This window comes from Pelodiscus sinensis, chromosome 15, assembly GCF_052426305.1.
Source record: "Pelodiscus sinensis isolate ZL-2025 chromosome 15, ASM5242630v1, whole genome shotgun sequence".
Classification (NCBI taxonomy): domain Eukaryota; kingdom Metazoa; phylum Chordata; order Testudines; family Trionychidae; genus Pelodiscus; species Pelodiscus sinensis.
In genome coordinates, this window is record NC_143066.1 from 6,860,919 (window position 1) to 6,886,878 (window position 25,960).

The 25,960-nt window shown below is 44.4% G+C and overlaps 2 protein-coding genes across 11 annotated transcripts in view; one reads left to right on the plus strand and one right to left on the minus strand.

Annotated features, from left to right (window-relative positions):
• Window positions 1-4,052, minus strand: part of GTF3C1 (general transcription factor IIIC subunit 1) — a 73,579-nt gene extending 69,527 nt beyond the window's left edge. The window contains exons 1-2 of the mRNA XM_075899171.2: window positions 3,786-4,052; window positions 545-754 (exon numbers count right to left, since the gene is read on the minus strand). Coding sequence (XP_075755286.2) covers window positions 545-754; window positions 3,786-4,006 — 431 coding nt within the window. The 5' untranslated portion in view covers window positions 4,007-4,052. The remainder of the gene's footprint in view (window positions 1-544; window positions 755-3,785) is intronic.
• A 52-nt stretch (window positions 4,053-4,104) lies between these two features.
• The window catches only part of KATNIP (katanin interacting protein), a 126,801-nt gene continuing 104,945 nt past the window's right edge, over window positions 4,105-25,960 (plus strand). For 3 of the 10 annotated variants that reach the window (XR_012896094.1, XM_075899173.2, XM_075899176.2), the window contains exons 1-5: window positions 4,105-4,200; window positions 9,239-9,315; window positions 19,340-19,509; window positions 21,371-21,465; window positions 23,613-23,744. Coding sequence is in view for 9 of the 10 variants with exons in the window: in XM_075899173.2 (XP_075755288.1) it covers window positions 9,254-9,315; window positions 19,340-19,509; window positions 21,371-21,465; window positions 23,613-23,744 (459 nt within the window). In the remaining variant the exon portion in view is untranslated. Of the gene's footprint in view, window positions 4,201-5,089; window positions 5,723-9,238; window positions 9,316-12,484; window positions 12,556-13,242; window positions 13,797-16,306; window positions 16,480-19,339; window positions 19,510-21,370; window positions 21,466-23,612; window positions 23,745-25,960 lie in introns of those variants that run through there. The other 7 variants (XM_089782230.1, XM_089782231.1, XM_075899183.2 and 4 more) reach the window with 7 other exon arrangements.

The window sequence follows — 25,960 nt, forward strand, 5'->3', positions numbered from 1 at the left end:
ATTTGTAAATATCAGCCCAAATAGTTACAGTTTGGCAATAGTAGAATTCCACTTAACCTTTCCCATATAAATAACTGTAAGTTAAAAGGTACAAATATCTGATTGTTTGAGGACTGTAGCTATCAAAGAGGGAAAGGAATTATTTAGGGTGAAAAAGGAGGAAGTAGACAGAAGAGTTTACAATAATTGGAATGCAAGATCAATAAATGCATTAGGATTTGATTAAGAAAGCTTAGTCATTCATATACCCTTTTAACAAATGTGGTGAAGGAGAGAGAGCCTGAAATCCCATGCCTCTGAAAATGGTTCAGTGCACATTTTGGAGGGTGCACGAGCATTTGGCCTATGGCAGCAACAGAAAAGTATATTGAAAACAATGGTTTTCATATAAATCATTGGAGAAAAGTACTTAATACGGCAAAAAATAATGACAAATTAGACTACAGAGCCAGAGTTTTTTCAACTCTTTAAAAAAACCTGTTTCCAAATAACAAAGCATTATAACGTAAAATGAAACACCAACAAATACTGACATCTTACTCACTTTTCATAGGCTTCAGTGTATGTATAACAAGGCTGCAAATCCTTGGTCCTAATTTGATCAGTATAATTTAGTCTCTCCTTAAAATATTGGCATGAACCCTGTATCCCATCCTTGTTATCCAAAATCATATGGACAGGATAAATATCATCTAGAGGGACAGGGTCTCTTTTAGTCTCCAGTATTCCTGTTTCAAGATCTATTTCTTCATACCTGAAATAAAAATACAAAGAGAGCAATATTTAAAACTAGACGATTTACCTGGCATTGCTTGGGTGCTTAACTCAATTAATTTTTCTTTTCTTTATTTAAATCATTGCTCTGGGGTGGGGCTGAGGAATTGAGTATGCAGGCTGCCCCAGAGAGAAAGGACTAATTCAGCTCTTTCTCACTGCAGCAGCTGGGGGCCAGGTGAAAAGTGCCTCACCATAGCGACTCCTGGGCACAGACAGAGGAGAAGTGCATGCCCCCAGCCAAACCCTTTTACCTGCCTGGTGATCCTGTCTCTTTTCTGTATGGTTTTATGAGAAGTAATCCAGGCACAATCAAACATTTATCTTGCTTTAATTTATAGGAGGAAGCTGTATACTGAAATTGGTGGTCCTAGCTCTTACCATTTAGGAGGTGTTCTTGAACAATCGGATAGACAGGCAGACTCGCTCAAATATATAGTAGGGATGTTAAAATTTTAGATACAGAGGTAGCAGCATGGGGGGGGGGGAGAGAGAGAGGAGCAGGCAGCTACATGGGAGCCGGTACACACAAGAAGCCAGCTCTCCATGCTTACCGGCTCCTACCTGCCCACTGTGGTGCTGCCTCTGTATCAGAGGCAGCAACACAGGAGAGGAGGCAGATCCACAGGCGCCAATACATGCAGAGTGCCAGTTTAAAAGCTACAAAAGTGGCGAGGAGTCCTGTGGCACCTTATAGATTAACTGAAGTGTTGGAGCATAAGCTTTCGTGGGCAAAGACCCACTTCGTCAGATGCAAGATGTCTGACAAAGTGGGTCTTTGCCCACGAAAGCTTATGCTCCAACACTTCAGTTAGTCTATAAGGTGCCACAGGACTCCTCGCTGCTTTTGCAGATTCAGACTAACACGGCTACCCCTCTGATAGTTTAAAAGCTGGCTCCCCCCTGTCCCATCCATGCTGCTGCCTCTGATACAGCACGGGGGGGTTATCCTTGTGAACTAGTTCCTGCTGGAGAGATGGGTGAGCTGTGTGTAACTGCAAAGGTTAACCAATGAGCCCAAGCAGGGACTGTTCCCACCAGCTGACTGGAGCAGCCCCTGTCCATGGTGGGCCTGGCCTGGGTGGCACACGATAGGCAATGGCTACTCCCTCCGGCCAGCTGGAGCAGCCCTTGTCCACAGTCCCCCCACCTGCCTTCCTTTAACCAGTTAACCAAACGGGATTTTAATGCATTATAGTGGCAACCAGACTCTTCCTGCAAGAGGTTAATACACAAGACTTGCCTGTCAACTGAGAACTAATAGCTTGCTGGTCAATAATATAATGGTGCAATTCAGCAATATTATATATGAAGTTATGAACATGAGCTAAAATCATGACTGATGCATGTTTATCAGACAAGTCTGAGGTGGGTACATTTGATTCTCAAAGACAAAGGGCAAGATGATGCCTCGGCCAGGTGCCCTCAAAGCTGTTGAGCAACAATATATCAAGGGGCCATTCTTTGGCAAGCAAGGGGGGCAAAAAGAAACAGATCCGAATCTTAGAAAACAAAAGCATGGAACCTCTACCACCACCAGATTCTTTGTCTCTGACCTTAGAGCAGGGGTAACCCCTCAGGAAACAGTTAATAGAAAAGCATCAGCTTATCAGTTTCTGCTAACTCCCGCTCCTAGGAAGCCAGCTGTCATCCAGCACCACAGGCTAGGGATGTTAAATATCAGTTAACTGAACAGTCAATTAACCTCATGAATTCTTATTGGTTACTGAACTATTCTATAGTGCCCAGGGATGGGGCCAGCAGCCAGTGCACTCCAGCCCCACTCTCAAGGAGAACCCTGCCATTCCGTGTGGCTGCCTCTGTATCAGAGGCAGCAGCACGGGCCAAGGGGAAGCTGGTCCACGAGGGGAGCCAGCTTAAAACCCAGCTCCCCTCGTGGACTGGCTGCCTGTCACCCCCAGGCTGCTGTCCAGGGGGGAAGGACTGAGTTCCCAGACTCAATGCAAGCCTGGCTCCCAGTACACTTTAAATGCAGAGCTGCAGTTGGGGTAGATCCCGGACTCAGGGTGAGCCAGGACTGAGCCGGACTGCTGGCCAGCCTGCTAAAAAATATATGGGGGGGGGGGGGGAGGAGAATGCGTGTAGTTTATAGCATTAACCAATAAGCTTTTGCTTATCTGTTAATCAACTATATTATTACATCTCTGCTGCAGGCTCTGCAGTATTAAGTTATACTGGAGGGCCTGCTACGCGGCCAGCTCCCCAGAAGCAGGACCAGCAGTCGGGAGCTGCCCCCGGAGTTGCTGGAGTTTGGGAACCGATCCTGGTCTGAAGTTTAATCAGCAATGTTACTGAGCATGTTTGTTTAGTACTAGGAAGTGTGTTCTCTGTGGTTCTCTTGTAACCATTTCTGACTTTGACATGCGTTTAAATGAGTATAAATGTAACTCCTTGCATTTAAATAAACTAGCTTATTTCTTTAATTAAAACTAATCCAGTGTGGTGAACTGTCTGGATAACTTCATTTAAGGTAGCAAATGTTGCATATTGATCCCCTTAAAGCAGGAAGAGACTCAAAATACTTGGACTGTACAGGAGAGAGCTGGATAGTGCAGAGCACACATTTTGGGGACAAAACCCAGGCATGGGAGTGGGTTGGGATCCCCATGCAAATGATAATCAACAGCAAAGAAAACCAGAAGATGACTGATGTGTGGCGGGCACATTGCAGCCATACCCAGAAATTCAAGGTGTTACCTGCCTGCTGGAAAACTGTACTTAGCCCAGGTGGGAAGTAAGGTAGCAAAGCACTGCAAGCCACTCAGGTTTGCAGGGCAGGAGTGACACAGCCTCTCACCGGTCTGGACTCGTGGCCCCTCTCTTTGTGTTCCTCCTATCCGTGTGCGGAATAAGTGCTGTTGTGCGCACCGAGGCATGTGCACCACCAGGAGAAAGACGCGCTGGGCGGCCGCCCAAGCGCCCCGCTGACGGGAGCAGGGCTCTGGACTGCACCGCAGCACGCCATGACCCCCGCCCACAGCGCCCCTCACCGGTCGTGCAGGCGGAGCGGGGGCCGCTCCCGCGGCAGCAGGTAGAAGCTGAGGTCGGGCTGGGCGCTCAGGGCCGCCCACAGGAGCTGCTGCGTGGCGGGCTCCAGGGGCAGCGGGAAGGGCGGGACGCGGCTGCTCAGCCGGTACCACAACGTGCCCAGCGTGACGCCATCCAGACCCTCCAGGGCCACCTCGTCCAGCAGCGCCCACAGCGCCTCCATCCCGCCTCCGCCCACTGCGCCTGCGCCGCCACTCGCCCTGCCGAGGAGAGCCACTGCGCCTGCGCGCCCGCACCTTACGTCGCAGAGCCTTGTCGCTCCGGAAGTGAGGTAGACTCCGCGCGACGGTAACCAAGGGAACCAGTAAACAGGGGGGGTCCTCAGGTCGGTGTTGCCGCTGGCGGGAAAAAGACAAGGTGCGGCGCGGCGGCTCCGGAGTGAGGGAGCGGAGGGTGGGGATTGAGGGCAAGTGACTGGCCTGGGGGAGCGGGAAGGCCTGGGACAGGGACAGGGACAGGGGCGGGGGCCCTTGGGCGGGCCCTGGTGCGTGTGCGAGGAGGCGCTCCGGCCGCAGAGTAGCAGTTTGTCCCGGGCCTGGCCCGCCCTTGCCCGGGAACAGCGGTCGGAGTTAGCTTAAAACCCAGGCTGAGGAGCCGGGGCTTCGCCTCAGACCCAAACAGCAGCTTTCAAGGGGCCCTGGGAAGCCTGTCTGGTGCCCGGGCAAAGGTCCAGTGTCTGAACAGCTCCGTGCGCTTGATACCCCCGGGAACGGGGCGTGGCGCTTAACCGAGCCCCTTCCCGTACGGGCTCGGGCACTGCTCTTCGGTTTTACATTCTTGACTTCCTAGCCTATGTTGTGGTTAACCTGTTGAATTGAATTATATAGCCAGGAAAATATAGGGGGAAAACGAGTAAAGCGGTTTGGGAGGAGGCAATATGAATTCTAGTGTTCGTTTGTTTTTATTTTCAATAAATTGTGTGAATTGTACTAAAATTAATAGAAACTTAACCTCTGTACCTTGGCTATCGTTTCCATGCATGCCTTTTAGAGGTTACATGAACTGGATTTTTTCCTCTTCCTGTTTTTAAGATTAGAAATTCAGGTGGCACCTAAGAGCATGTCTACACTATAATATTAAATTGACCTAGGTTAAGTTAATTTATGGCCACTGCTGACTTCCACACACACTAGCCTCCTTCAATTAGTGGTGCCTGTCCTCACTAAGAGCCCTCCAGTGACTAAAAAGGAGCAACATGGGGTGCTGAGAGACAGGGGTTTTAGCTCTGTGTTGCTCTGTGCTGGGCTTCTCACCTTCCTGTTCCCTGCTGACAGTGGAGGGGAGGCTTCCTGTAATTTATCAGTGCCAGTGGGGAAATCAGCATCCAGCCTCTGGTTGGCTGTCATGCTCCCAGCAGGAAACTAAGAGCCCAAAGGGACAGCTGGATTCTGAGCTGGATGCCTTGATGCAGCCAGATTCCCTGCCGGGAGTTGCAAACTGGTATACTGAAGGATAGCAGGGCTGTCAGCAGAGAGCCAGGATGCCAGGCGACCAAGGGATCCCAGTGGGGTGTCCAGGCAGCAGCCTAAGCCAGAATCAATTAAACTTGACTGGAGACTGGACAGCAGCCCAGCAGGGGAACCAGGTTTTCTTGTCAATTTCATGGCTTTAAGCCATGAAATTGACAGGACAATCAAGAGTCCTTGTAAGTAACACAGTGTTAGAATTAACATTGTATCTCTCTATCCACAGTGAGTGACATAAGCCCTACCCCTTTCATGGAGTTGGAGTTATGATGGTTGGTGTAGTAGGGCATATACATCAGTAGGAACCAGGCTGTAGTGTGTACACTGACATAGTTGTCTTATGTCAATCTGTGTACTGTCAACCAGGACTAAGGTGTCTTTTCTGGAAGGCTGACTGTTTAACTAATGAACTGGTAGGTTCATATTCAGAGATACCATGCAGGCTAATAAAGTCAAGAATACATTGTTTATTTTTCAAAGGAAACTACATAAAAACCTTATTGCAATGTGTAAATTAAGCTTCTCTGTGTGCAAGACAGTACTCTACATAGCCAAGTGGTTTAGATGCTTGTAGAGGCTGAAGAAAGTAAACTTTTTACTTCATTGACATGTATTGGAGATGCATCAGGAGTATCATCTTAGACTGTAACTGTTGAAAAATGTAAAAAACAATGAATAGTCTAGTAGCACCTTAATGACTAACAAAACATGTAGATGGTATCATGGGCTTTCGTGGGCATAATCCATGATATCATCTACATGTTTTGTTAGTCTTCAAGGTGCTGTTAGACTATTCATTGTTTTTTAAGTTTTGTAGTTACGGACTAACTCAGCTACCTCTCTGAAGCTTTTGTAACTATTGAGAAAGGCTTGGTCACGTGAAATCTGTTTTTGTAATTTGTACTCAAATGTCAGCCTGAACTCTAGCTTCTGAGATATTGTATCCTTCATATTACACATCTCTTCGGGCCTGCTTGGAGAGAAACACATTGTATTGCATCATTTTAAAGGGAAATACTAGTTCCTTCTAACAACCTATCCTTAGAGACATGGGCAGCATGTAAGATGAAGTTTATCTTAAGGTAATGAATTGGAAGCTGGTTTAAGTGTCCCAGTTTATTTTCTAAGGAATTTAAGAAGAGAAACAAAGTGGTGTTATAGGTAGGAGGGTTGCTACTGCTTCCATTCCCCTTCCCAGTTGTGATGCTACAACCATTTTTTGTTTTCACTTTTCTTTGGGAAAAATGAAGCAAATCTTTTAATTCTGAACAGTAATAATTAGCTGCTGTACCACAAATGGTTGCTGAAATGTTAGCATTTATAAACTTTTCTCTATTGATTTGTTTTATTCTTCTGCTGCTACTATATGTTCCCTAGTTGAAGAATACTTTGAATAAACTCTTTATTCTTCCCCATTCCAAAGTAATTGTTTTTACTGTTTAAAAATAAAACAAATACTTTAAGTAAAAGAGATAGTAAAGTAACTCAGTATCAAAGGGGTAGCCGTGTTAGTCTGAATCTGCATAAACAATCAGAAGCATAAGCTTTTGTGGGCAAAGACCCACTTCGTCAGATGCCCACGAAAGCTTATTCTTCAATAAATCTGTTAGTCTATAAGGTGCCACAGAACTTCTTATTGTTAAAGTAACTCAGTAGGAATACGTTAATAACAATATGACACAGTAGGGGTGTGTCTAGACTACAGGGTTTTTTTGAAAAAAGTGGCCTTTCTTTGAAAAAAACTTCCCGTGTCTAGACTGCTGCCACATTCTTTCAAAAGTAAATTGAAAGAATGCAGCAGTTTTTTCGACTGTGGAAAAACTCAATTTACGAATAACGCCTTTTTTTGAAAGTGCTCTTTCGAAAAAAGGCACTATGTAATGCAATCTGTCCTTTTTCGAAAGAGATCATCCAGACTGCCTGGGTGCTGTCTTTCAAAAAAGCCACTTGCTTTTTCGAAAGTACTGGTTGTAGTCTAGACGCTCTTTTTCGAAAGAGACTTGCAGTCTAGACATAGCCTCTGGTATGAATTTGATGGCCACTGATGCGCTGGCTCCTCATATGCATGAGGTCAGCAGCTTGTAAAAATATGTTTGTGTATTTTCAGTAGAGAATGGAAAGACTCAGATTGGCTTCAGTGGGAGTTGAATCAGCCCTGATTAGTTGCTACGTAATATGGCTCCATTGGAAACTATATAATACAAATCAGACTACAAATCCTGGTACTGTTTTGTCAGTTGAGATATATACTACTGTTTTTCATGTTTTAGGATTGTAAAAATATTTCTGGTGCATCCTTTTTCATTTACTATAAATTCAGTGTATTCAGTTCAATGTTTTGGAAAAACTTCTATGTTAAAGCAGTAATAAAACAATGCATTCTTGCAATATATGCCAATAATGTGAGTTATTTTAAGTCAATACATTGTACAATAACAAGTATGAATTATTTAATTTGTACTTTGCAAGGTGAGAAATCTCACAGTAGGCAGAGGAAGAAAAGACGTATTAGTTAACAGCTTGTATATATTGCCTTTTATTATTCCCCTTTTTCTGAAAGTTGTTTACTTGTTGGTCATTAGATTGTACATGTCTTGGAGCCGGGATGTTTCTTCTTAAGGTTTGGAAGGCATTTAGCACATTGTGGACGATACCCCAAATAAATAATTATTGAAGCTATGTCTACGCTAAAGCTTATGTCAGCATAATTTGTGTCATGTAGGAGGCAATCATTCTGCTGAGCAATGTAGTTTTACAGCAACATAAGTGTTAGTCTGGACAGTGGCTTCTGCTGACATAGCTACTGCTGCTTGCAGGGGCTGGAGCAGTTAAACTGATGGGAGATCTCTCTCTCTCTCTCTCTCTCTCTCATCAGGTTAGACTACTATATACGAGATGTTACAGCTGTACAGCCAGGCACCTACTCTATCTCTTCAGGAGGCAGTGCAGCATTGTTTTCTTTGTTTCCTCTATTGAGGGTTCTCGAACATTAAAATATAGCCCTCTTCTTTACTGCTGAGGCCAGGAGATTAATCTCTAATCTTTGTACAGGCAGTCCCCGGGTTACGTACAAGATAGGGACTGTAGGTTTGTTCTTAAGTTGAATTTGTATGTAAGTCGGAACTGGTGTCCAGATTCAGCCACTGTTGAAACTGACCAGCAGCGGCTGAATCGGACACTCCTGGGGCAGAGCAGCTGGGGTGCTGCTGGGTTGGTCCCGCAGTGCCGCTCCTTGGCACTACTGGACCACCCCAGCTGCTCTGCCCCAGGTGTTCCCAAGTCAGCCGCTGCTGAAACTGACCAGCGGCTGACTACAGGAAGCCTGAGGCAGAGCTGCTCTGTCCCGGGCTTCCTGGAATCAGCCGCTGATCAGTTTCAACAGCGGCTGACTTGGGGATGCCTGGGGCAGAGCAGCTGGGGTGCTGCTGGGTTGGTCCAGTAGCGCTGCACCTCGGCACTGTGGGACCAACCCGGCAGCCCCCCAGCTGCTCTACCCCAGGCGTCGGCGAGAAAAGCCTGGTCTGCTGGGGGGGGGGGGGGAAGGGCGCACTAGAAGTGCCCCCCTCCCCAGCAGACCAGGGAGATGCAGAGCGGCTTTTCTCGCCATGGAGGATGCGGGAGGCGGGACCGCGGCGCATCTCAGCGGTCCCGCCGCCCGCGTCCTCCGCGGCAAGAAAAGCCGCTCCACGTCTCCCTGGTCTGCTGGGGAGGAGGGGGGCGCTAGCTCCGCATCTCCCTGGTCTGCTGGGGGGAAGCGCCCCCCGCGCCGCCGGAGGAGGTGACAGTGGGGGAGGCACCCCACACTAGCGGGGTCCCCCCTGCCCCGGTTCGTAACTAGGGGTCTGACGTAAGTCGGATAGACGTAACCCGGGGACTGCCTGTATCCTGAACTCTCTCCTCACTTCACCATTCCAATTATTTTGTTTCAGAGTTACACTAAGGACATGGTGACTGACTTTGATGAGAAGCATGATGAGTATATAATACTACTTCAACAAAGAAACCGGTAAGATGCATGGTCACCAGCACTTTTCATATTATGGAAACTGGGCAAATACTTGTATTGATTAACAGAGTATAAAAATGGACAGTGGTACAGAGGCAGGGAGGGTGAGAGGATATCAAACCCTGAGCTCTAGCCCAAGTAGGAACATCTATACTGTTATTTTTCACTCCTGTAATGCAAACCAGAGTCAGTTGACTCAGGCTCTAAGACTTTTAGGTTCTTTATAATGTAGACATGCAGAGTATAAACTTTATTGAAAAAATACAATAAGAACATAAGAACGGCCGTATTGGGTCAGACCAAAGGTCCATCTAGCCCAGTATCCTGTCTGCCAACAGTGGCCAGCACCAGGTGCCCAAGAGAGGGTGGACCGAAGACAATGATCAAGCGATTTGTCTCCTGCCATCCCTCTCCAGCCTCTGACAAACAGAGGCCAAGGACACCATTTTATCCCCTGGCTAATAGCCTTTTATGGACCTAACCTCCATGAAATTATCTAGCTTCTCTTTAAACTCTGTTATAGTCCTAGCCTTCACAGCCTCCTCTGGCAAGGAGTTCCACAGGTTGACTACACACTGTGTGAAGAAGAACTTTCTTTTATTAGTTTTAAACCTGCTCCCCATTAATTTCATTTGATGTCCTCTAGTTCTTCTATTTAGGAAACTAATAAATAACTTTTCTTTATCTTAAATAAATAAATAACTAAACCCATGTAGATTCTGCTTGTGCAGCCATTATTTTTTGTATTTCTCTTGTTTAATACCACTAGTGATATAAACATGGAAATACAGTTGTTTCATTCTCCACCCAACTTTCTTTTTGTGACATCATGTTCTTCTTCACAGCAGCTTATTGTGTTGTCACAAACAACCTTGACAATGAGCAGCATCTGGTAAATTCTTATGGGCTAAAGAACTTGTTTCCAGGCAGGCAGGCAAGCATGAGTTGGGGTCTTCAATCCCATAGTGATCTGGAATTGCAAGGGATGTGGTAGAGCTGGACAGCCTCTTTACCCGAAGCTTGAACAGAATAAATGTGTTGTTTACCCTGTGACATAACACAAGACTGAAATTGTTAAGCAGCAGGATTAAAAGAAATATCAGGAAGTGTTTGTTAATGTAGAGTTAAGCAGCAGTTGGTGTGTATTAGCTTACTTTCCTGAAGAAAGTAGAAATAAGAGAGAAAATGCATTCTAGGTGCTCCTGGGATTGCAAGAGCCAAGATATTAGACCGGGTTAAGCAGCCCTGCCATGACTTGGGCTTTGTTTAAAAAAGACTTTGGGACAAAGAGCAAGATGCTGGCTATTCTTATAAGGCAAGAAAGGGAATAATAGACAACTTTAAAAAGAGTATGCTATGGCCTTCTCTTTTGGGGTTACAAGGAGTATTATTGGCGGAGGAGTGAGTGATGTTGTCTTGTTACGTGGTTTTCCTTTTCTACATGGCGATTCACGTTCACCCCTTTTTCAAGACTATGATAAATTTTGTATAAAGTATGCCTTTGAGATATCAATTGAAAACTCATAATTTGCTGATTGTATTGTCCTGGTAAAATATGTGTGGCACTGTTGCCTGTAAAGTTATAAAATTATACTGCATAAAATTACTGATAATTGTTTTAAGTTTAGAAAACCAGCCACAAAACAGTTTCTCAGGGCTTGTTTTTACTTACGCTAAGATCAACACTATGGACATCGATCTCCTAGGGCAGGCATGTCCAAAGTCCGGCCCGCGGTCGGATTTAATACGGCCCCCACTTCTCCCGGCTCCCCGGTGCTCTTTTCAACTGGCGCGCGCAGCGCGCCGCTTCGGGCCGCGCTGCCACCGCCGCCGCAGTCCTAGACCCTGCCCTGTAGGGCACGTCCGCAGCCCCGCTCCCCCGCTTGGCTGCGGGTTCGCCCTGCCCCCGGGCCGCCGTGAGGCCAGCGTGCCCTGCGCTCTCCGACCCCGTGGGTCCTCCGCTTTGGGGCTGAGAGTGCGGGGACAGCCCCCCGCTTCCTCCGCCTCTCCTGGCTCCCTGGTGCTCCTCTGAACTGGCGCGCACAGCGCGCCGCTTCCGTCCGCGCCGCCGCCGTCCATGGCGGCTGCTGCGGTCCTAAAGCCTGCCATGTAGGGCACGTCCGCAACCCCGCTCCCCCGCTTGGCTGCGGGTTCGCCCTGCTCCCGTGCCGCCATGAGGCCAGCGTGCCCTGCGCTCTCCTGTGCTGCAGTCCAGATCTCAGTTTCACCCTTCACATTAGCGTAGGCAAGTTTTTTTTTCAATTGAGATGAATACATTGTAAAATCTCAGTTAATGTCAGTTGGTCTAAATCAGTTATAAATATATTTGGACACAGCATGTATAGTTGGTGTTATGTTCCTGTTTATATTTTTTTAACTTAAAAGTTGATAATATGTAATGTACTTTACAATGTTCCTGACATATATTTCAGCTTCCTGGATTTTTTTTTCATCTGGCCTTCAGATATGAAAGGCAGAGTGATTTAACACCTGTTTAGATTTGTCATCCATGTGACGAAATGAAAAGTATGCCGTTTGCAATAAACTTTGCATAAATAGTTAATTTGCATTTAATTTTAATGGTTCAAAGAATGTCAGGCAAAATGGTCGGCCCTCACGTATGTTCACTTTTTCAAATCTGGCCCTCTTTGAAAAAAGTTTGGACACCCCTGTCCTAGGGTATGATTTAGTGGGTCTAGTAAGGAGCCACTAAACTGACTGCTGATGGCATCCCCATTGACCCTGTACTCCATGGGGTCACAAAAAGTAAGAGAAGTAAGAGTTTCTCCCATCGACCTCTTGCAGCTGGGACACCGCGAAAATTCAGCTTAAGGTATGTTGACTCCTGCTACACTATTCTTGCAAGTGGAGTTGTGTATCTTAGGTCGACTTTCTCGTGTAGAGTAGACCTGGCCTCAGAGACAAAAGGTGGGCTGATGCCTCAGAAAGGTGTCAACAAGATCAAATGGACTATCTCCTAGTTAAGTGGCCATTCTTAGGCAGGAAAGAGGATGTGAGTGAGAAATTTACCTGTTGGCAAAGAAACAGTCTTCACAGACTTTCTTGATTCAGAACTCCAGATGGAGACGATTTTCAAAGAAGCGGCAAAGTATAAGAATGGGGAACATACACCCCATATTATTCCTCCCTTTCTCTCTACCAATGGTAGCCACAACATTTGAAGAACAAAGAAACAGCTTTGGACTGAGGAAGGGATCTTATCTGAAAGGAATTCAGCCAGTAAGTTTGCTGAAGCATGTGGTGAGAGAGACTTTTGCTTTGAATTCACTTAGCTTGTTAAATTAGGTATTAGTTGTGCTTTATTTTCATTTTCTTGTAACCGGTTCTGACTTATGCCTCATTACTTGTAATCACCTAGAATCTATCTATCTTTCTTTAGTTAATAAAATCAGTGTGCTTGGATTGAAGTCTTTGGGAAACTCCATTTGAAATAACAGGATTTGGGCTTTTAATTTGTTGTTAATAGAATGATGAACTTTATATAAACTTGTGTCTTCCAAGAGAGGGCTGAGCAGTACAAGATACACAATTCTGGTGGAAAGAACAGGACAGGGAATTTGCTAGAGTTGCTCTGCAGTGTATTTCAAGAGCGGCTGGCTGTAGCGCTCTTGTAATATAATTGGGAATAAATTTCACGATGGAGGCTATGGGAGAGTAAACCAGGAGTGGTCACTCTCATAGCAAAGCAGTGCAAAAGACACCCAGGTTGGAGAACTGAGGGGATACAGCTGTCCAACAAGCCAGCTTGTACCCTGGGTAATGGAACAGTGGAGCAGGGTATATGCACAGCTTGTTATTGTAGTAACTTTGCACTTTAAGCATTGGTATAATGATTTTAAGTGAGTCTCAAATGTGGTGACTAGAGGTTAAAAAGGTTACAGTTGTTTTCTGTTTGCTTATTTTGAGTGATGGAAATAGCAACAGTAAGGCATGAAATGAACATTGAAACAACTGCAAAGTTAGAGATGGCCAGATTGGAAGCAGACGAAAAAAAGAGAGAGAATGCCAGCACCAGAAGTGTTTAATAGAAAGGAGACTGAAAGAAGCAGCTGTTGCACTAGCAGTGAAGGGGAAACAAACAGATGCTGCAAGTGAAGCTGAAGGAGCCACCCACAGAAGAATCAAGGAATTGAAACAACAAGAAGCTGAGAAGGAGAGAAAATACAATCTGGAGTGGACAGAAAACATGGGAAGATCCCAGAGTTGTTAACATCTCTCTCCAGTTGAGAAATCCACAACTGTGACAAGTTATGTCCTGCGTAGGAGACATACTGCACTGAGGAGTACTTCACCAAACTTATGTGCATTTCATAAGATTCCTGAGGACAAGAAAGTACTCATACTGGTTGCAAAATTGTTAAAGCTTTGAATGTATTTAATGAAATGCCAGTGCAGGAAACTTTGATATATTCTAAACTAGCAGAAATAACTGGCGCTGCCCAGGGAAAGTATAGTAAAAGGTGTGATGATTGAACTATGTCAATGACATTAGCATAGCATATTTTATTGAAATAATTTTCTGTTATATATTACTTTAAGAAATTAACATAGCTAATGATGTGCTTGCAAAATGCATTTATATGAACTCATTTCTTGATAACAAAAGGTGTGGTGAATGAACTACGTAAATATTAACATAACATATTTTATTGGAAATACTTTTTCTGTTATTGTAGGGAAAGGGTCTTGTAGTTGCATTTTCGATGACACGCTTAACAAAAGAGTCCAGCAAATGCCTATGATCAGGTGCTACTAAAAGCGAATTAGTGGCCCAGTTGGGGCTCTGGGGGCCCAATTTGGGCTCTGGGGGAACCAATTTTGAGAAATAACCAATCCAGTTATTTAAGTTAGGAAATCAGTAGTATCCATGCAAAATTTAGTGTTTCTAGCTCTTACCGTTGCAAAGATCTTTCGGGACAAACAAATAAACACTTTTGGAAATATTTATAATAGTTAAGGAAATTGTTTTACAAAGGTTTCAAATCACTCATGAAAATGTATAGGATGGCAAATTTAAAAATCTTAAAAGCAGTGCTAGCATAATGAATATACGTTTGATAAGCTGTGTGACCTAATAAGAAAATAGGTAAAGAGAAAAGGGATTAAAAATTAGGACCAATTGCTTGATCTCATTGCTCAAGAATATTTCTTGAGTATATACACTGACAATGTAAAAAAATTGCCATGGGCTAAACCTGTAGCAGAGATGGCTTTGCTGGCTGATGCCTTTGAGCAAGCGCAGATGTCCAACAGGCGTAACACACATACACAGGGGAGCAAACCCAGTATAAAGAGGGATTCTGTTTCACTTCTGGGAAAAAGGAGGATGGTTCAGAGCCCAAGCACTTCCCCTTTCTCCCATAATCATTCTTTTCCTGGTTTCAGAGGGATAGTCCAGTTAGTCTGTGACTGGAAAAACTTAAAAAACAACAAATAGTCTTGCAGCACCTTAGAGACCAACAAAACATGTAGATGGTATCATGAGCTTTCGTGGGCACAACCCACTTCTTCATGTAATGCCAGAAGTAATGTAATGAAGAAGTGGGTTGTGCCCACAAAAGCTCATGATACCATCTTGCCTGAGAACCAGCTGAAAGAGCTTGCGCATCTCTGGCTCCCAGGCAACACGCTAGGCAGGAGCTGCAAACCCTTTTAACTGCTTCTATTTAAAGAGGTCAAGCAAGTCCTTTAAATAGAAACAGTTAAAAAGGCTTGCAGCTCTGGCACCGCCTGGGAGCTGGAAAGGCGCGGGCCCTTTCAACTGCTTCTATTTACAGGTCTTGCACCTTCCCTGCGTTGCCTGGCAGCCATGCGGAAGGTGCGAGCCCTTTAAATAGGAACATGGCTCTAGCTCCCGGGCAACATGCTAGGGGGCAGGCATGGAATAGCCACGAGGGCCGGATCAAATCCCAAGGTGGGCCGGATGTGGCCCACTGAGTGGCTTTTGCCCACCCCTGTCCTAAGAATGAAGGAAACTGAGCCCCATTCTGTCCATGTTAATGCAGCTGTCATTAGCACAGTTGCCCCAGAGGCACCTACAATTTGTTTACCTGATGAGTTTTGAGGGGGCTGACCCTAGAGAGCTAGATATGGAATTTGTTAAGGTTGTCAAGATCAATAACAGAGAATGCATAGGGTGAGACACCTCAGTGCAGGTTCCTCTGGTTAAACAGAGTGGGATCCAAGACACTAACATGTTCTTGGACGAATGGCAGAGCTGGTGACAGTGGGAGGATATAGGATTTCTCTGCCTTTAGCTAAAGTGCATAGACAGCAGGAAGGTTTAGAAAGTGATTTGACTGGAGGGGTGGTGGACAGTATTCCCACTGAAATGCTTGTGGAGAATGATTTTTCTCATGTGGTGAAGGCTATTTAATGTGGTAATTCACAGTAAATGGGAATATTGTGCTGTAGGGAAGGGAGTGGCAAGGTCGCAGAAACTCCTGAAGGCACCGTGAAGGCCTCTGACTCCTCTGCTGTCTCCAGGTGCGGGAGGGGCAGAGGCTAACTCCTGCACAACAGTGAAAAGCAGCACAATGGGGAGCTAATGTTAGCACATGACTGTCGATTTGCTGGTCACTTGAAGGCACAGAGTCTGTGACAGGCTGAAGTAAAAATTCTACTTGGCAGGAATACGGAATGATGTCAGGAATTATTGCAGGTCCTGTGAATTATGTCAAAAAAGGAAAAGACCTGCAGGACCTCAGAAAGCTCCCCCATGCCCCTTGCCTGTAATACAGGAGGCATGCCTAAAGGTAGCAGTGGACATGGGTTCTATGCCACATATTATCCACAAAGGAAATAAACGTATCGTTGTGGTGAAACAACTAAAAACTGTCCCTTATTGCCTAGAAACCAACAATTTGGTGGAAAGATCCAGTTGTATCCTGAAATACATGCTGGGAATGTATGCAGACAAAATGGTCCAAAATTGGAATGAATTGTTACCATTTTTGTTGTTTGCTTACAGAGAGGTACCCCAAGAATCAGCAGGATACTTCCCATTTCATCTCCTATATGGAAGGAAAGTGAGGGGACCCTTAGATCTCATCAGAGACTCCTGGGAAGGGAACACTGAGGTGAAGGAGGAGCCAGTGACTGAATATGCACAGAGGTTCAGAAAAGAGTTAAAAGACATTATGGGTATTGTTCAAACTAACCTCAAAGACACTTAAGCCAAGCAAAACATACTTGTACGCACTCTTTTGTAGTAGGAGACTTGGTGTTAGTGTTAAGCCCTGTGAAAAGGTACAAAATGCAAACTTCTGTGAAGGATCCTTTGAGATGATAGAAGATGTAAATAAAGATCTATACCATGTTAAAAAGCCTCTGGGTAATTCTGTCCCACAACTAGTTCATGTAAACAGACTTAAAGCCTGTCACAGCAGGGAAGCCAGGGTAAATATGATCTATTCTGTAGAAAGGGAATCTGGGGCACAGCACCTAATTGATTTAAAGGCTGAATGCCAAAATAACGCAATCCTGGAAAGCATTGATAATCCCCAGGGAGTTAATACAAGTTGAATGGGCATAGGTGTTGCAAAGTGCAGGCTCCAGAAGGGGGTTCAGAGCTGGGGAAGGGGTGTGGACTCTGGGAGGGAGTTTGGATGCAGAAGAAGGCTCCAACTCAGAGCAGGGCTTGGATGTAGGAGGGAGATCGATCATCGTTGATCTGACTATGCAGAACTTAAGGCTCAAGCCAAGTCACTTGCTTAGGGTTGCCAGGTATCCGGTATTTACCCGGACAGTCCGGTATTTTCAGCTCCTGTCCAGTAAAAAAATCAGAGAATACCAGACACCTGAAATGTCCAGTATTTTCTAAATTTTTCCCCAGCCAGGAGGCTACTGGCTGAGCTCTCAGGTTACTTGGGTAGGAGAGTCCAGACTCTCCCAGTTGAAGCCCCTTACCCAGCCAGTTGTCTTTGGCAATGATGCTGTTCTCTGTATCTGCTTTTCTGATTCCGTTCTTATCAGCTATAGCTCCTCTCCACCTCACTCCAAACTCACTTCCCTCCTCCCCAGAAGGGAAGGCTTTTTAAAAGGCCCCCGTGGCTACTTGAAGTCAAATCACGGAGCCCTTAATTGATTTATAACAGACCCATTGCAGCGGCTTCCATTCTGCCCTTAATAGCCGCAGGTTAGCTGCTCCTGGCTGCCCTGAATTAACAACATTCCCCCCCTTCCTCCCTCCATGTGTCTCTCTCTTGTGCCTGCTCCATGATAGGAAGCTCTGGCAACTGTGCTTGGGTGTGGTTGAGCTGCTTGCCTACAGATAGGAACTACTCTTCTCCTGCCCCAGCTCAGTGTGGGGTTTGTAACCCTATTATAGGCCCAGATCTTGCCAGTTCAAGCAACTTCAGTAGGGAACAAAATTATGGCAAGGTTGTAGGTGTGCACACACGCTGGGGTGGGCAAGAGGAGTTCAAAAATCAGAAGACAACAGAACACATTGTTTCTAAAAATATCTCATTTGGAAAATGATGATTTTGGGGGTAGGGGAGGTCTGTCTCATATCTGAGCTCTCAGAGGCGCAATACTATGTAATATGCATTACCAGTGGAGCACTGTCAAATTAGTTTTATTGCACATGAAAATAAATGCACATGCAACGTATGTTTTACTTAACTCTCAACTTTGCTGAATCCAAACTAAGGACATTAAGAAGTGAGTAATTGACTAATCGTGTAGTTAATACAATTTGTATCAACTGTACAATTAATCAATAAGGGGAGGTGGTATCCAGGAGCTACTCCCACTATGGTTCTGCAGTTTAAATGTAGTAGGAGCTGAGTGCACAGGCAGCCTGGCTCCTACTGCATTTAAATCTCAGAGCTGCAGCAGGTGTAGGTTTGGGACCCAATGCGAGCCATGACTGAGCAGCCCAGCTCGCTCCGGGTCCTGGACTGCTGCGCCTCTGCCTCCCCTGCCTCCCGCACCACAGAGACAGTGCTGGAGGGAACCAGCTTTTAAGCCAGCTCCTCCCAGCACCACCCCCTGATACAGAGTCTGCAAGGGAGGAAGGGGAAAGTGAATAGTCGAGTGTCGAGTAGTGACTCGACTATTCGATAAGCCTAGGCTTATCGGTAGTTGACTACTCAACTAGTCGCCTTACATCCCTAATCCAAACTGATATTCACAGGGCTGCTGGAAAACCTCACAGAACTTGGGATGATTTCTCTGCTAAATGTTATCTTTCCATTATCGCTATCAGAACTACTAAAGCTTTTTATTTATAAGCTTTTTTATTGATAGCGGCTTTCAAATATCTAAAAGGGTGTCACAAGGAGGAAGGAGAAAATTTGTTCCTCTTGGTTTCTGAGGACAGGACAAGGAGTAATGGGCTTAAAGTGCAGCAGGGGAGGTTTAGATTGGACATTAGGAAAAAATTCCTAACTGTCAGGGTGGTCAAATATTGGAATAAATTGCCAAGGGAGGTGGTGGAATCTCCCTCTCTGGAGATATTTAAGAACAGGTTAGATAGACATCTGTCAGGGATGGTGTAGACGGAGCTTGATCCTGCCTTGAGGGCGGGGGGCTGGACTCGATGACCTCTCGAGGTCCCTTCCAGTCCTATGATTCTATGATTTGTTAGTCACAAAAATTAGCAGCAGAAAATTTAGACTGTTTTGGTCCCTTCTTGAAAACAGCTCAACCATTTAAAAAAAAGATTTCTGAGTGAGAGTTTCAGAAATAAATTGCTTTCTGAGTTGACTGCAAATATTCTAAATTTCAGTTTAAATATAAAACTTTGCAAAAATGTGTAAGGAATGACACATGATCTGTTAAAATGGAAATGCTTGGTCAGTCTTAATATAGGTGTCACAATGTCTGTAATTATAAAAACACTGTAAATAGAATAGCTCCTGATGGTTATGCCTGGAAAACTTTTATGATTCAGATTATGAATATATTCTTCTACTCCACAACCCAGCAGTATATATCATTTGCTAATTCATTTATAATTCTCTGAAAATTATATTAATGACTGCCCTTTCTATTTTAGGATATTGAGACATTTGAAAAGAAAGGACCCCATGCAAATCAAACTAGAGCATTTAGAACAAGGATTTTCTCTTTATATAAATGGAGCTAATTCAGACTCAAGAAACTATCGCAGAAAACTCAGATTTCAAGAATTATTTAGATGTGGATCACATACTGCAAGGATTAATGGTGAGTTAAAAGTGATAGTTACTCAGTATCTTACTGCATTTTAAATCTTAGCTGTGTAAGCTATCAGCATGGTTACTGGGTTGTAAGGAAGGTGAGCAGTGATGGAATAAGGATGGTGAGACTTCCAGCTGAATGTGGTGAAAACGAGGCTACTCCGTGACCCCACTTCATCAAAGTGCTAACGCCTATACTACACTACAGACACAGTCCTAGCAGGAAGCCTGATTATAACTCAGTGGAGCCCAGCCAGATCCAGTATTTAATGTAAATTGGATCATAAACATATTTGTATCTAGTCTGAAGTTATATAACACAGTTGGGGCTCTAGTTTGCCAGGTTTTGAAATCACCATAGTTGTAATCAAATGTTGTGTTTCTCTCTTTTTTACCCTCTAGATTCAGTTTCCATCTATTGGGTATCATTGTGCCTTTGTCTGCTAGAACACAAGCCCTCTATTATCAGAAATCTTTTTATGTACCAAGTTACATCTTTCTGTTTAATAAGCCATACATTGATTGAGCTTCTTAAGTGTCTTACTGTAAGGCAGGTATGCCAGTCTCAATACATAGGCCTCAAACCTCCTACAGTCTCTCTTCTAGAGGTAGGCCATATCCTTTAGTCGGCCATTGTTCTTGTACCCTAATTATATGATTCAGCTCAAGGTATGGTGTATGGGTGTGAGAGAGAGAGAAAGAGAGAAAGGCAGAAGTGTTCAATACATATTTCTGTTCTGTATTTGATAAGAAGCAAGATGAGGCACTCACATCACTTGAGGAGGATTAAATATTTTGCAGTCCATTAGTAACAGGGTAACCATATATCCCTATGCTATATATGGGTCACCTTGGTAAAATTACTTGTATTTAAGCAAGTTCAATAGTAATCACAGAACTAGGCAGTACGAACATTCAAATTAACATCAAGTTGACTGAACCCCTGTTAAAAAAATCAAGGTAGTTTGGCAGGATCTGTTTTCCATAAACCCATGTTGATTGTCATTAATTATATAATCATCCTTTCATTTGTTATTAATCAAGTCCCACATCAGCCACTTCACTCTCTTATTTATGATTGATGTCAGGCGGAAGGACTTTTAAAGACCCAATTTTATCTGTAACCCTTTGCTTCCAAAATGTGCATGCGATTTTATGAATCTCTAGCTTTTGTTCAATAAACCTACACTTAACTTTCACTACAAACAAAAATAGTGGGATGTGCTAAGCAAATCTGTGTTCCAAGTGGAGCTAGTAAGCAGTGATGTACTGTTCCTTCGGGACCAGGGGGCTTGGTAATTCTGTGAATGTCCATTTAGGCAGGGTCTGAACACTGTAGGGGATACTTGAAGGACTCCTGGGCTGTGGGGGGAGGGATAGCTCAGTGGTTTGAGCATTGGCCTGCTAAATCCAGCATTGTGAGTTTAATACTTGAGGGGGGCCATTTAGGGATCTGGGGCAAAATCTGTCAGGGATGGTACTTGGTTCTGCTGTGAAGGCAGGGGACTGGACTCAATGACCTTTCAAGGTCCCGTCCAGTTCTAGGAGATGGGCATCTCCATTCATTTAATTTAGTTATGTGCCTGTCACTAATCTAGAAAGAGAGAGTGGAGACTTGTGGAGATAGTGGCTGATCTTGCCAGTAGCATCACAACACTGATCTCATGTAGGCGCAGATAAGGTTAATTCATGCTAAGGGCAGGCGGTAGTGAGGTTCCTCACAAACCTGTGAATCCCACGTATGTAACTTTTTATGTGACGCTGGAATCAAAAACGTGTCTCAGAACTTGAGAGCCCTATAAACATTCTGAAAGAACTGCAAGGAGTATGTGTGTTATTGATTGGATTGTTTTTTATTCCCATTTCAGATTTTGGTACAGCAGCCCAACTAAAAGAAATAGAACCGCAAGGACGCAGCACGCAGACTGCACCAAGCAAAATCCAGCGTAAAGGATGGCATCAGGTATGGAGTGGCAGGGAAATATGAATCTTTGGTGAACTGTTCTGAGGCAGCAATGAGTTTGTTGGGAGGCCCTTTCCTGATCCTACCTGCAGCCACTAGCCCTGCAGCGTTACATAGATACACAGGGAGACACTGTGCAGTCCCTTTAGCCTGGGCAGTAGCCAGGAAGAAATGTTTACATTACTGAATTAAAGAGAAAGAGAGCATGTAGTGGTACAGACAGTCCTTGACTTTATGATGTTTGACTTACAATGAAAGGCCCTTAAAACATTTCTGAATTGACACCCTGATTGGACGTAAGGCATTGGTTTTGACCTTCCAATGCTCGGGTCCGCAATGGAGTGAATTGTGGTTCCAAGTTACAACTTTTCGACTTATAACGCAGTTTTCAGGAACCAATTGTGGCGTAAGTCAATGGACTGCCTGTAGTGGATATTGCTTCCCCATGGGATGATAGTGGTTGTCAGTCCTGCACTTGTTTACTCAAAAGGAAATAAAAGTGTTTTAAAAAAATCTCACAGGCGATCACTTTAACCTCCCCCATGTCCTGCAGGCTGTCGGGGGGGGAGGAAGGGAAGCAAGCTCCAGCGGCCACCTCCAGTGGCTCCCTTCCCTGCATGGCCTGCAGGCTGTCCATGGGACAGGCTCCAAGTTTAGCGCAGGGTTACTCCTTACCTGGTTTAGTGGCAGGCAAGATGACCCAGCCCTCCTGGCCACTCTCTTTGTGCTGCAGCCCCCTCAAGTAGCCACTCTCAGTATCATGTCCCTCCTTTCTGTGCTCCTCCCTTTTGCATCCCTCTGCTCTCTGTCCCCTCCCTTTCCTTGTTATGGAAAATAGTCCCATTCTAGGCACTTCCTGTTCTCCAGGCACAACCAGACCCTGACCTTGGTTTAAATTAGGGTAAAAGGAAGCTGTATACCAAATTGTGGAGTCCTAGCTCTTACAGTTGAACAAATGGACTCACAGGCACACAGACGGACGGACACACCCTAAAATATATATATAGGTGATCAAATCAACACTTAATCTCCTGGGTAAATTAAGTAGATTGCACATTTTAAATCTGTCACTATAAAGCATGATTTCCCACCCTCAATTCATACCTTGGGGCACTTTTCTGCACTTTCTCTAATTTTTTCATCATCCTCTTTGAAGTGTTCACACCAAAGCTGGACACATTATCCAATAATAGGCTCCCTATTGACAAGTACCGAGGTAATGTTACTACCCTGTTCTTACTTGATAGTCCCTTTTTTACACATCCAAGGATCAGGTTAGTGCTTTTAACCAGTGGCTCATAAGTAGGATGATGAATGTGGAGATATTGCACCATTGCTTCTTTCATTGGTGTAACCTGATTGAGTCAGCTCTGTAGTGTAAATGCAACCATTGCAAATACAGGTTGGACCTCCCTGCTCCAGCACCCTTGGGACCTGAGCAGTCCTGGATGAGAGAATTTGCCAGACCAGGGAAGGTCCCCTGCCACTGGCCCCCTCATCCTGCCACCCCTCCCCGCCTCTGGCTCCTTTGGTCCTGCTGCCAGCTGGGCGACATGGCTGCCCCAGCCCCACTATCAGTACAGCAGCATGCAGCCCTGGCCCCGCTTCCACAGCACTAGCCCTGCTGCTGGCCAGCACATAGCCCCAATCAGGCTGCCATCCTGCCCCAGCCAGGCTGCCACGGCTTTGCCCCCACCGCCGGGCTGACACACATAGGCTACCCTGGCCCCAGATGGATTGCAAGGCTGCCCCATTCCCGCTACCACCACTGGGCTGCTGAGACCCTGGCCCCGCTACCACCAGCCTTGTCGTGCACAGGGCTCTCAGCTGCTGGCCCTCCTGTCCCGGGGCTCTTTCATTCAGGAACATCCATAGTCCACCTGGACCATGGATGTTGCTGGACGAGAGATTCCAGGTTTAGGGAGGTGCAACCTGTACTTGTAACAATAGTAGAAAAAATTTCAGATGAGAGAGTATTTTTAAGATATCAATATCCCTTTGAACTTATGAAAGGATGTTTTTACACTTACATTGGAAAGTTTATATTTAAGATGCATAGATATTGCATTGTATGAAACATTTGATGACTACATACTTAGTATGTGAAGGACAGAAGAAAGATGTGATTTGTTTGTTTCTTTTTATAGAAACCTGTGAAGATTAAAACAGAAAGTGGCTCTAGACTCTGCATTTCACCTCCTCCTGAGTACTCTGATGATTTTGAACCTTATGAAAGCTTGAATATGGAGACAAATGACGATCATTTTAATTATTCCCAGGTACAGATTGGCTCCCGCTGTGGCAATGCTCATGATTAAGCGTGAGTCTAAATGAAAGTGGGCTCAATCACTGTAGTTTTGGCAGCTGAATACCAATTCTCACTAACTCAAGCAAACCCATTATACTGAATATGGGTAACTAGAGCATCTGGGGATGCACATGCAAGAGGAAGGTCCTATCCAGTGGTGATGAGAAAAAGTTACACTAGAAAGGTCAAAAATGAAAACATCTAATGTGTGCTTTAAAAAACTTCAGTTTAATCTAATTTCAGTCTACAACACTAACATTATTTAATCATCATTGTATGCCTTTTGCATGGTGTCACAACAGGACAGAATTAAGGTTTCAGCCCTCAGAGTGATTGTCCACAAAGATTCTACTCTTGGTGCGTATCCTTCCCATGCACTTGAGATTGGATTGTTGTTGGGTAACAGTATTAGGTGCCCTCATGCCCCTCCACCCAGGAGCATATAAAGTGGAGTGTTCCCAACCACACCCAGTTCCTTCTTACTATCTCTGGCACTAAAAGGGAATTCTTGGCAATGTCCGCAGTCCTAGTGCTGGATGTAGGTAGCACATGATTATTCTGTCTAGAGTCTTTCAGAAAGTTACCCAAGCTATTCATAGCTTTTGCTGACATTGTTCAGGGGCAACCTGTGGATGAACAAATTATCCAAGAGGCTCTCTAACTGCATACATCTCAAAATCAGCTAGCAAGGAAAGATTAATAGATTTTAAGGCTAGAAGGAGCCATTGTATTCATCCATTCTGACCTCCTTTATAAATGCAGACCAGAGAGCTTCCCCAAAATAATTTCTAGAGCACATCTAAAAGAATAGAGCCTGATTTGATTTAAAAATTGTCAGTGTCTGGGAATCTACCATATCCTGAATGAATTTTTCTAATTGTTAATTACTTTTAGCAGTAAAAATGGATGTACCTCTCTGCTCCAACTCTAGATTCCTCTGTTTACATATCCCATGATTGCATTAACTCTTTTGGTCACAGCATCACAGTGGAATCCAAAGTTCAATTGATTATCCACCACCTCCCAATCTTTTTCAGAGTCACTGCTTCGCTCGTCCAGATGTATACCTCATTTCCAGTCTGAATTTATCTACCTTCAACTTTCAGTCATTAGGTCATGTTGGATCTTTCTTTGCTAGATTGAAGAGATCATTATTAAATATTAGTTCCCCATTTAGGTTCTGATTCCCCATTTGTTCTCCATTTAGGTACTAAGTCACCCCTTAATTTTCCTATTATTAAACTAAATAGACTGAGCTTCTTCAGTCTATGGTTATAAGGCATGTTTTCTAATCCTTTCAAATCATTCTCATGGCTCTTCTGAAAAACTTGTCCAGTTTATCAACTTTTTGGTAAAATTGGTCACATTATTCTAACAGACTGCACAGACATTACTGGGGGCATTAACACTTTGTACAAACTACATTATATCACTGTGAGTAAGCAGTGCTTCACTACCATCCCTACTGAAGTGAAGATGGACTAGAGTAAACACGTTTCATTTGATTTTGGGAAGGTGATTGTTAAACTGCATTTGTGCCTCGAGCCAATCGAAAAATGTTAACTGTAAAAAATTAGGGGATCCTGTCTTTGTATAGGATCCAAGGCCTAAACTAGTTGTGCCCAATATCAGGGATTTCCCAGCATGTATGAGGCCAGTTCAGTTACATATTATGCAATCTTTTAGAAAAGCACTGTTGATTTTGAGACGGGGCTTAGAAATTAAGCCTCACATGAAAACAGCCATTCAAAATATAATCAAAGATGTATTGAACCATATATTTAATACCATTATGAACAAAGTAGACATGCACATGCAAGAGGAAGGTCCTATCCAGTGGTGATGAGAAAAAGCCATGTGCAGGCCACTAAGCCATTTTGGGGGGAAAAAAAGCAGTCAGAAAGTGCCTCTGAAGAGGAAGTGGAGGATCACCCATGGTAAAAGGGCTGTATTTTAAAATAAAAAATAAGTTAATCGTTGTGGTTCTGACGCATGTGCCAAATAGAATTTGATCCATTCCAAATAGCTTCTACTTAAGCCACTTTGAAACTAGCTTTTATATAGTGTTACCACCTTTGCCTGCTTTAACAGTGAATGCCTCTAGAATTTTTTATTTCAGGACTCAGGCATCATTATGTAGACCTCAGTAACACACTGATGTACAGGTGCTACAAAGGTTATGAAAGA